This window comes from Budorcas taxicolor, chromosome 9 (genome assembly GCF_023091745.1).
Source record: "Budorcas taxicolor isolate Tak-1 chromosome 9, Takin1.1, whole genome shotgun sequence".
Taxonomy (NCBI): domain Eukaryota; kingdom Metazoa; phylum Chordata; class Mammalia; order Artiodactyla; family Bovidae; genus Budorcas; species Budorcas taxicolor.
The window spans coordinates 65,613,213-65,625,636 of NC_068918.1; the positions used below are offsets into that span (position 1 = coordinate 65,613,213).

General features: G+C 39.4%; 1 protein-coding gene across 1 annotated transcript in view; it reads right to left on the minus strand.

Moving 5' to 3' along the window:
• BCLAF1 (BCL2 associated transcription factor 1) overlaps nt 1-10,409 on the minus strand; it is a 29,757-nt gene extending 19,348 nt beyond the window's left edge. Inside the window, exons 1-3 of the mRNA XM_052645497.1 lie at nt 10,290-10,409; nt 2,529-2,619; nt 751-864 (exon numbers count right to left, since the gene is read on the minus strand). Of these exons, the coding sequence (XP_052501457.1) occupies nt 751-854 (104 nt within the window). The 5' untranslated portion in view covers nt 855-864; nt 2,529-2,619; nt 10,290-10,409. The remainder of the gene's footprint in view (nt 1-750; nt 865-2,528; nt 2,620-10,289) is intronic.
• Between the last annotated feature and the right edge of the window lie 2,015 nt (nt 10,410-12,424).

Sequence of the window (12,424 nt, forward strand, 5' to 3'; positions counted from 1 at the left end):
GTACCATTCTGATCAAATATGCAAATAAGTTGTCAAAGCTAAAAATGTATTAAAAAAAAACACCCTCATTTATATATAAAAGTAAAAGGTAACTATTTTCAATGACGAGCATCTCAATTCTAAGGTGTATATCAAGAAAACGGGGAAAAACTGACATCCAAAAATAGGACACACTAACACATTACATTCATGCAGGCACTTAAAGTGGTAATGTTAAAAGAATATGTAATGCCACGGAAGAATATTCATTAGTGAAATACCACTGGCTAAATGTATATGTAATAAAAATTTAGGCCAAGAAAAATACTAAAGAAAAATCAGAAACTAACATTAATTCATAACAAGACCATGGTCATTTATTTTTAACTTGTAGTTTCTATTTTCCATGCTAAGTATGTATTACCATTTAAAGAAAAACCACCAGAGTCAATCTTTTTATATAAAAGAATAAACCTATTGAGACCTCAGAATCAGAAACAAGAAACTTAAATAGTATGCAAAGATTGTTTACTGCCAAATAATTCTTACATTATCCAATTCATCTCTTAACATTACAACAGTTCCCCTTTATCTGTAGGAAATTCATTCAAAGTTTCGCCAGTGGACTAATTCTAAACAACAGATCCACTCACTGGGTTCTTGGAGACTAAAACATGTTAATGAATTTAGCACTTTGCCTGTGTAAGCAATCCGTAACTGTTAGCTGGTATGGTTATTATAATTTAGAAAGGTAAAAGCACAGTAATTCACCTGTATCTCTTCTTCCTTGAGTGTGATCTTGATCTTGATCGAGAACTAGACTGTGATCTAGACTTTGATCTTGAAGAATGTGATCTAGAATTGGAGCGACCCATTTCTTTTCTCCTAGGCAAATGAGAGGGCAAAAAAGGTTAAAATCACAATGCAAGAGAAGTCATTTCTATTATTTAACTTATCTTCAGATACAAATTAAATTTATAAAACATTAAGTTTCTCAAAGGATATTACCCATCATTATTCAAGTGAGTACTAAGTCAATTATCCCTAACTAAAACTTTATTTGCACCTGCATGGCAGGTATGGTAAAGACACAACAGAAGATTTCTATGGACTTTTCCACTTATGTGCCTCAATCCAAAAAAAGGCAGCAGCTGCAGAAGTCAGAAAGAGCAACATCAGACTGCAGCAGTACGTTAGATGTTATTCCATGCCCAATACAAATGCCTACCTCTCCTGTAAAAAAGATAAATAATATCAGAGTATTACAGATAACAAACCTGAAAAAAAACACAAATGACATAATATTAAAAAACAGAGTAAACCTACCCAGCTGTCATCATAAGTGCTTTATGGCTTTGAAATGGGACTAAATCAACCACTCCATGTATGCAATACTGCTTGGAATGGTGATGGATAAGTCTCCTAGGAGAATAAAGGTCACTAAGTCTCTGAACAGCTGGAGCCCACAGCTCTGCTTTTAACAGTCATGACTGTAGAAATAAAAACGGACTTATGTGACAATGCCTAGTTCACCCTGTAGCTTTCTGGTGAAAAGATGAAAAAGGATAAAAGAAACTAAAGAGACTGCTGCAAGAAGAGATTGGGACTAAAAGAAAAAAGAGAACTTGTACACCAATATTCTAAGTTTTCTAAATACTAGCTAGTATCTAATGCAACAATCAGACCTCACGGAAATCAGTAACAGGACTAACTGATTTATAAGATTTACTCTTTACAAAATTAAGCCTACACGTCTCCCCAATTTATTCCTGCTACAACTATTTTCAAATTTTCACTAACTTACACAAAATAAGTATTTTTTCCCAAAAAATCAACTCAGTAAACTTTCCTAATAGCCTGCAATTGCCATGTATTTAAACCCTTTTGACCTAATTAGACTTTGCTCAATATTCTGAAACAGTTTTTGAAAAGTACTGAGATGAACTAGAGGAGGCAATGATGTCTGCATACTTCCTCACCAAAAAAGCCACATAAATGATAAATTCAAAGGGTTTCAAATATTTATAACAAAATAAAACACAACTGTCTTCAAAGAGACAAACACCAGCTTCACCTTCTCTCACTCTTAATTCCAAGTGAGTTAAGATATAAAGACAGTACCTTCCTCAGAGATGTAGTGATTAAATGAGTTGATACATATAATATTCTTAAAACAATTTTAGCACATAATAAGCAATCAAACCTAACTTTAACACCCATGTAACGGGGGAAAAATTAAGTTATGGAATTCCCTTGTATGCATAAAAGATAAGTTAAATAAGCAGAGCTATTTTATCCTGATTATTTTTGAACAACTGTGTGTTCTCAGTCTTTAAGTAGATGTGTTTATAGAAGTAAAAGCAGATACACAACCTAGAAATAGAAGAGAATCTTTCCCCTAGAACTTTAAAAATCTGGCTTACTTCATACAAGTCACCGTAACAAAAGTTTCAGACCATATCACTTTCAATCGGTCTAAATCATTAAGTTCAGAAGTCACATTTTCTTTAAAAAGTCCAAACTGCAGACTAGAAAAACTAATCATCTACCTTGGGTTTTATGCAGGATCAAGCAGTCAACTGAAGTCTTTGAGAAACTGTAAGATTCTTCCAGGAGAGAATGTTCTGAGAAATTAAATTCCTAGCAAAGATAAAAAAAAATTTTTGAATTATGATAAAAAAACCCACTATTTACAACATATTACCACTCAGCACTGCAATAAACTCTTAATAAAAAGGCACTAAATATTTCAGGAACAGGATACTGAATCAGGAAATAAGTTTTTAACCATAAAAGCTTAAAGAAATTCAACTTCTGTTTTAATCAGAATGTAGCAGTGCATTATGAAACTGCAGAACCTTTAATTCAAACACTTGAGTTCTAATTTTAGCAATCTGGGATTTAGAAAACAGAAGCTATACTGTCATCCTATCAGAAAATTCCAAAGTGGTTAGTTTAGCATAAGTGGCCATCTTGGTATATCAAAACATGTTATGTATCTATAGTAGGGGTTTCCCACACAGCTCAGTCGGTAAAGAATCTGCCTGCAATGCAGGAGACCTGGGTTCAATCCCTGGGTCAGGAAGATTCCCTGGAGAAGGAAACTGCAAACCACTCCAGTATTCTTGCCTGGAGAATCCCATGGACAGAAGAGCCGGGGAGGCTACAGTTCATGGGGTCGCAAGAATCGGACACAACTTAGCGACTAAACTACTACCATCTACAGTCAGTATTCATAATGCTACAGTTTATAACAACTACAGTATGAGTTTACTTTAATGCTATTTATCTTATTTTCTCCTGACCACTTCCTTTCATATAGTGCAGTTTCATATAAAGCTGATTTTTAAAATTAATATAACCACCATCATAGTAACTTTAGTAATTTTGTGCCTAAAAGGATTTTGATATATATACAGATGTTCAAAAAAAAAAAAAAAACCAAAAACCCCAGCCAGTAGATGAAACAAGTATCAATTGGAAGCTAGAGCTCTTCCTAAACTAATTTATATTACTATACAAATAAGTTTAAGATATACACAAAGTATTAAGCAGTTTCAGTATTTACTGAAATGCTTAGCTTAGCCTTATGAATAAAATTCAGTTATTATCAATTATGGGGCTTCCCAAGTGGCGCAAGTAGTAAAGAACCTGCCTGCAATGCAGGAGACACACAAGACGTGGGTTTGTTCCCTGGGTCAGGAAGATCCCCTGAAGGACAGCATAGCAACCTACTCTAGTATTCTTGCCTGGAGAATCCCATGGACAGAGGAGCCTAGAGGGCTACAGTCCATGGGATCACAAAGAGTCAGACATGACTGAAATGACTTAGCACACATTATCAGCTATGTACAAAACATAGTCAAAACTACGAGGGGATCAGAAACTAAACAATACAAAATTGTATGTGACTATACTGAAAGAATTCATAAATCAGTTTAAATGGGAAAAAACCCCACATTAATGTGAAAATCTGTCTTATCGAATTATTGATCCAATGGAAAACAGGTAATAAAAATGAAAACACAAAGTAGAAGAAATAAGATGAAACTGGTAAAACAAGAACATGTCCCCTAAATATTTATACACGGCCTTACAGCTAAGGGAATTATTTTATTTTTAAGATAGGAAGAAGGAATAGGAACCTAGCAAGTATGGGAAATATAGCAAAAGAGAAATTAGCAAAAACAAAAGAACATGCATACATTCTAAAGTAGTCCTATGTTTAGTTTTAAAAATATTAGATCCCCCAAGTGGGCAGAGAAAAACTCTCATCTTTTAAACTGATAGGTTGTTATGAAACTTTATTCTGACTGAGAAGTCCAATACTACTGATTCACTGCTGGAAGTGATACAAGGCTCAGTTTAGCCAACACTTACCCCCAAACAATTCTAAAAGGCTTATTTTAGTTTCTGTATATCCAAAGAAGAACCAATTGCCAAATCTCTCTTTACTCCAAGTCATGATTTTCTGAAGTACCAAGAAAATACATGCTAGAAATAGCAAAGTGAGGGAAAAGGGGCTGTAGGCTGTTAGCCTAGCAGATATACCTTCTTATTCACGATATATGAATATATTCAAGCATCCATACCAAAAACTCAATGATCATATATAAAATATGACACATAATACATTAATAATATATAATATACATTACAAATTAACATTTAATACCATGTTAATATTTAAGATAGTACAAAGATCGTAATCAGCTTGCCTTTTTTCTTTTTTAAATGGAAGTCTATATACAAAGTACTGTGTTATATATTATGGGAGACACGACAGGTCCCTGCTAAGTCACTTCAGTCGTGTCTGACTGTGCGACCCCACAGACGGCAGCCCACCAGGCACCCCCATCCCTGGGATTCTCCAGGCAAGAACACTGGAGTGGGCTGCCACTGCCTTCTCCAATGCATGAAAGTAAAAAGTGAAAGTGAAGTTGCTCAGTTATATCCGACTCTTTGCGACCCCATGGACTGCAGCCTACCAGGCTCCTCCATCCATCGGATTTTCCAGGCAAGAGTACTGTAGTGGGTTGCCATTGCCTTCTCCGAAGAACTATGCTAGGTGACTTTAAACAAAATTATCTTATTTAATCCTCATAATCTCATAACCTACATATTTAACCCCACCTTTCAGATTAAGCTTTCATAATTCATATGAATTTAAACAAAGACTATCAGAAGCCAGACGCTACTACTGTAGGAAATACAGCACTTTAAGCGAGACATTAAGTTCCCTTCTCTGTTGGAGCTTACGTTCAAGCTAGGGGAAGAAATAAACCAAAGAACACAAAGTGATGTCAAGAGATGGAGAGGAGGACTACTACAGTGGGTCCTTGAACCATCTTTAAAGAGGTAACAATCAAGTTAAACAGAAGGAATACTGCAAAGATCCAAGAAAAGCATTCTAAGCAAAAGACACAAACTTAACCAATTCAAGACAAACTTGTAAGAAGGCTGAGGTACTGTGATCAATGAGAGGGTGCAAGATAAGGCAGGAAACAGGAAGGACTAAATCAAATAGCATCTAATAAGCAGGCCAGAGTAGAGTCAAGATTTTACTCTAACTGTAATGGGAAGGTCCTAGGAAGGTCTGATTAGGGAAGTGTCACCATCTTATTTATTTACATTTTAAGATGGCTGCTGTATAGAGCATGAACCACATGGAGAAAAGAAAAGCGAGACAAATTAGAAGGTTGAAGTAGCAGTAAGTACTTGAGCCGAGTCTTAATTTTAGCATATTCAGGATGTGGGCTCCAAATTTTTGGAAACTATTGCTATTCATATCTTTAATAATCCTAAAAATACCTCCCGTGACTATTACTCCAATTGACTAGTTTCAAAATTCTGGTCTGACAATTAACCAGCTACCCAACTTTGGACAAATTACCTTAATCTCTTTCAGCTTCACTTTCCACAGATACAAAATAAAGCTAGTAACAGCTTAAGATTAAATGTACTAAACTAATAAATGGAAATGACTTATCTGGCATATGGTCTGTATTCAAATGTTAACTGGTCTGAAACAGTCTTAACTGCAGTTTATTAATTTCACTTCAAATGATTAATATTTAATATTTTTGGCATAGCATTAATCAGCATTATTTAAAAAGTCAAGAAATGCTTAACAGGGTGTGAGGATGGCCAAGTGGTCTAAGGCTCAAGACTCAAGAAATGCTTAATGAGTAGAATTTTGCTTTAAAATACTCCGGAAAAATGGAATTTGAAAAAGAACAGATTTCACATGTATAACTGAATCACTTTACTGTATGCCTGAAACTAACACAACAATGTTAATCACCTGTACTCCAATATAAAATAATTTTTAAGCACTCTCAAAAAAAAGCAAATAATGTTAAAGTTGGTAAATGCTGATAATTATTAAGCTTAAGTAACAGTTCAATATTCTACTTTTGTGCTTGAATATTTCCTTAAGAAAAAGCTTAAAAAAAAAAAAAAAAGGCTTAGTCACAAATTTTTAGTCCTGTGTCCAGTTCCTTGTCAGCCTGCTTTAGAAAAAAAATCATGCAGAACTGAGAAAAAGAATACCTGCATTCCAGAACAGATTGTGCCACTCCCTGGTTCATGTGGCCCTAAAAAGTTTTCTACCTTTTTTGGCCTCCTCCTACTATATGCTTGCTCCTTGAAAGAAAAGCTATGATTAACCTAGACAGCATATTAAAAAGCAGAGATATTACTTTGCCAACAAAGCTCCGTCTAGTCAAAGCTATGGTTTTTCCAGTAGTCATGTACGGATCCGAGTGCTGGACTGTAAAGAAAGCTGAGCACCAAAGAATTGATGCTTTGGCATCAATGAAGACTCTTGGAATGCAAGGAGATCTAATCAGTCTATCCTAAAAGAAATCAGCCCTGAATATTCATTGCAAGGACTGATGCTGAAGCTGAAACTCCAATACTTTGGCCACCTGACGTGAAGAATGGACTCATTGGAAAAGACCCTGATGCTGGGAAAGATTGAAGGCAGGAGAAGGGGGTAACAGAGGATAAGATGGTTGGATGGCATCACCAACTCCATGAACATGAGTATGAGTAAGCTCCAGGAGTTGGTGGTGGACTGGGAAGCCTGGCGTGCTGCAGTCCATGGGGTTGCAAAGAGTCAGACACAACTGAGCGACTGAATGACTGAACTAGTGTAGGGAGAAATACTAGATCAAGTTGAAGGTTTGAAAATTCCAAAATAACACACAAATGTGAATCTGTATTATTGTTACATTAATGTTTGTAGACTTTTTTTTCAGCTCGGGGCAAAGAAAATATTAAATACTTAGTATCGAACACTGGACTGGTTCTAAATTGGGAAAGCAATACTACATCAAGACTGTATATTGTCACCCTGCTTATTTAACTTCTATGCAAAGTACATTATGCAAAATGCCAGGATGGATGAAACACAAGGTGGAATCAAGATTGCACGGAGAAGTATCAATAACCTCAGATATGCAGATGAGACCACCCTTATGCAGAAAGCAAAGAAGAACTAAAGCTCCTCTTGATGAAAGTGAGAGAGTGAAAAACTGGCATAAAACTCAACATTGAAAAACCGAAGATCACGGCATCCAATCCCATCACTTCATGGCAAATAGATGGGGAAACCACGGAAACAGACTTTATTTTCTTGGGCTCTGAAACCACTGCAGCCATGAAATTAAGAGATGCCTGCTCCTTAGAAGAAAAGCTATGACCAACCTGGACTGTGTTATTAAAAAGCAGAGGACATTATTTTGCCAACAAAGGTCCATCTATTCAAAGCTATGGTTTTTCCGGTAGTCATGAATGGATGTGAGAATTGGACTATAAAGAAGGCTGAGCATGGAAGAACTGATGCTTTTGAACTGTGGTGTTGGAGAAGACTTGGGGGACCTTGGACTGCAAGGAGATCCAACCAGTCAATCCTAAAGGAAATTAGTCCTGAATATTCATGGGAAGGACTGAAGGAAGGAAGCTCCAACACTTTGGCCACCTGATGCAAAAGAGGTGATTTCATTAGAAAAGACCCTGATGCTGGGAAAGAGTGATGAAGGCAGGAGGAGAAGGGTTATGACAGAGGACGATATGGTTCAATGGCATCACCCATTCAATGTATATGGGTTTGAGCAAGCTCTGGGAGGTGGTGAGGACAGGCAAGCCTGGTGTGCTGCAGTCCATGGGGGTCACAAATAGTTGGACACGACTGAGCAACTGAACGTTTATAGACTTTTTTCCAGCTGGGGGCAAAGAAAATATTAAACACTTAACATTCTGAGGCTAACACTGACCACCACTGTTTAACAAGCTTGAACTGAAAAATGAACAAATTCATAATCTACAGCTATAACCTAAACATTTACACTTATCAGTCAGAGACAGCTGGACTTCCCAATTCCCTTATCCACTTCTTTGTCACTTAATAAATCACTGTAAAATTACACAGCTGTGGTTGTTGTTCAGTTGCTAAGTCATGTCTGACTCTTTGCCACCCCATGAACTGCAGCATGCCAGGCTTCCCTGTCCTTCACCAATGATTCTGAATGTAGCTTCTGGAAAACCCTAATGCAAAGTTCTATATATAATAGAAGTGAAAAAACTTTCCATTTCTATTAAGGCAAGTTGTCACTCACATAAATAATCTAGTATAGGTAGCTGCCCATATTCAATACACTGAACTAAACCTGAGCCTACCCAAGCCACAAGTTTTTAGAGATCTATCTCCAAGTCCTGAAACACTACTTACTGCTCTTCCAACTCAAGAAATCAGCTCTAGGCAAAAAATTTCCTTTGCCACAATTATCTGAATCAAGGGGGATTCCCATGCCTAACACAATGTGACAATGAAAGTGTGGTATTCTAAAAACAAGATGCTAACTGACACCAGTAAACAGGCTTTAGGTTACTCACCTAAAGTGAGTTATTTCGGACACACAATCCTTCCATTCAATTAGTTCTCCAAAATTGTCTAGGATCACATAAAACTGCAAATAAAGTGGTAGCGTTTCCTTCCATGTAAAGGTTCTTTGTCTAAACTGTAGCCCAACCATTCCCACTATAGTCCAATCTGAATGAGAATTCTCAGTGAGAAATAAACTGTTTTGCCTTTTAATATCCCCAAAATTTAAGAGGCGCTGCTGCACAAAAAAATACAAGACTGAAGGAGCTAATCTCTGTACGTCATTTTTGGTCTTATCTACCTCCAAATTTAATTTCAATTGTTTTCACTTCTAAAATTCTCTCTCTATATATACATAAAATAAATTAAAAAGTTTGACTTAGAAAAGTAGTTGCCAGTACTGTTGGATTCTGACAAGATACACCTTAAAATTTAAATAAAGTCAACCAAGGCTTTATGATGGCAAAGTCCCTAACCTCAACTCACCACTCACATCCATCCATTTATACCACTAATCGCGGATCCAACTTTTCTAACAAGGTACAGTGGCTAAATCTGCATGAAGGACGTGGCTTAGCGGGTACTGCAGAACTGCTCTTTAGCCCCGGAGGTGGCAAGGCCGTCCTTACATCCATCCATCGGCTGAGACCTTTGCTCAAGCTAGTAACTAGGCACCAAATCCTAGAGTCAAAAGTGCACTCTCGCTTCAAATCAATTAGCAGGGGAATCCGAAGAAAAATTTCCCGCAACCCAGAAAGCCGGAGGCGGATGCCGGGGACAGAGAGCACGGAACGAGATCCTAGGACAAACTAGAGTAACAAAAACAAGGCGTAAACCGATCGGGAGCGTGAAGCCGGGGAAAAAACTCCGGAGTTAAAAGACGGCGCGAAAAGGGGTTAACCTACCCAAAGCACTTTGTTGCAGGTTAGTTATTTTGTCCAAGCCTCTCAGGCCGGAAAAGAAGGTGGCGATTCCAGCCAATAAGAAGCGAACACAAGTTGCACCTCGGACCGCCTGAGGAGCCGTAGGCGGGGAAGGGAGAGAAGAGGAAGCGCGCGTGCGCCGGGGCGAGCTTTCAGTCGGCAACGCGCAGAGATCAGGGCTGAGGAAAATGGGGGAAGGGTTGAAAAGGCAGATCTGCGCAAGCGCACGGAAGGCCGCGCGGTCTGAGGGTCTCGAGCCAGGCTCGCAGGCGCGCGCGCGCGCACGGTTCTCGCTGCTCACCCCACCCCCCACCTTTTCGGCCCGTAGTGCCTCGAAAGCCTGAGGGAAACTGGCTGGGAAACGCATAAATAACGGCGCAACGTTTCCTGGGCTCTCCTGTCACCGCCAACCCGCCACTACCAACAAAAGATTCAGTAATATTCATTCCTCCTCGATATTCACTGCCTTTTGAGTTATCTGGACGCAACACAAGGCCTACCTGACACGCCGAAGGACGGTTCCCGGGACTTATCTCACCGGTAACTACACAGCGGCCATTTCCCCACTCAAGAACGGGAGGAAAACCATAGAGGTATCTTCGACGCGCTAGCTCCTCTCCGTCACTTCCGATTTGGGGCGTGGCCTCCGGTGCCGCTAAATATCTGACCAAGCCCCACCCACCCCACCGCCCTAAAGCCGCTCTCCGGCCGCGGTGTAGATGTTGCCTGAGGCTTTCTGGGAAGTCGCGTGGCTGGTCTCGCGCGATGATCTGGCGGCTCCGCCTTCCGGTCTTCATCAGCCGCCTCCGCCAGGGTGGCGGTAGAAAGTGGGCGCGGTGTTTTGGTGATGTGAGGTGGTGGTTCCACACCGGGGGACTCGCTGGTCTCTGGTTTACATTGAGCGAACCCTCCGGACCTCGCTTGCCCCCACCTTTGCTCGTCTGGTCTGTTTTTTCTGTGGGACCAACTCCCACCAGGCCAGAAACAAAAGGATAATTTCACACTGAGGAAAAGACACGGACTCTATTAGCACACTGCGTTTCTCTGTGCCAGGAAGCGCCGAGTTTTTTCTCAGACGCCAACTGGAAACTAGGAAGTGTTGCTTTTTGTTTGATAGAAAATATGCCAGACGCACTTAGAAAGTAGAAAAATGGCCACGATCTGCGTCCGTTTCTAGAGTGGCGTCACACCACCTCTCCTACCCGTAGCGGAGTTCACGCTGCAGTACTCCGAAGTGGCTTACGCTGTCTTGGCGGTTTGCGTCAGAGGATGCTTCCTGTCCTCGGACGTGGTTAAAGCACTACCACTTAGACGCCTCGAGACATTGGTTTGAGCATAAAAATAAAGCAGAACGCGAAGCTTAACGATCAGTTGTGCTGGTCCAGAAACAACCTAATCTGCCAAAAATATAAACCAGATTATGAATGGGGAAGCCACATTTTTTGATTTGGATAAAATTTCAAATAAGAATCATAGCACATTTTTTATTAAGACAGCTGCGCGTAATTCCTTAGGGCCTAAAATGATTATTACTTTGTTGTTTAGGGACCTGAACTGCCTGAAAGGATTTAAAAGTTCTAATTAGCAACCAGTCTTCTATCAGTAAATGCAGTCCAGTATTGGGCCCTAGCCGTGGATTTAATACTGTGCTTAGGGCGTTCTCTCATCACAATCCAATTTACGAGCTCAACTAGAAAAAATACCTCATTTGTATGAGATGTATTCTCGGTTATTTCTTGTACAGCCTGCCCCTCAACCCCTCACCACTATCAGAATATGGAAGCAGGAATCTTTGGCCTATGTCGTGCACTGATAAGTCCCAAGCAGTCAGTAGGTGCTCAGTAAATATTTGTTGAATGGATAAACTATATTAAAAGAAAAAAAGGAAAAGCCGTTGATGGCTCAATACAACTACTATTCTGCAAGTAAGGAAGGGGGGTGATTTAAAGCTAAAAGCCCTTACCCATACAGGATAAACCACAATCTGACAAGAGTGCTTTATAAGCTAGGATATTATCTTAAACTTTTCTCTGCAATTCTGTTGCGAATGCATTGAAAACGAAGTTATGTTGCTACCTGAGGCAGTATGCTGCTGCTGCTGCTAAGTCGCTTCAGTCGGGTCCGACCCTGTGCGACCCCATAGACGGCAGCCCACCAGGCTCCCCCGTCCCTGGGATTCTCCAGGCAAGAACACTAGAGTGGGTTGCCATTTCCTTCTCCAATGCATGTAAGTGAAAGATGAAAGTGGATTTGCTCAGTCGTGTCCGACTCCTAGCGACCCCATGGACTGCAGCCAACCATGCTCCTCCATCCATGGGATTTTCCAGGCAAGAGTACTGGAGTGGGGTGCCATTGCCTTCTCCGCTGAGGCAGTATAACTGCTTTTAAATAACCTGAGGTAATAACGAAGTAGAAGAGACGTTGGAACAAATCTTTTAATAAAAAGCAACCGAGGCTTCTTTTGAACTAGATTCATTTGATATATGACCCTTTTATTAACTTCCAAAATTAGAAGATATTGAATTTAAATCGTTTTATGTACTTTACTGTATTGTTTTCTTTTACTTTCAAAACCTGGAATTCCACCATTACAGTTCCATTCTTTGTAATGGAACTTTTTACCCTGTTGAAAATA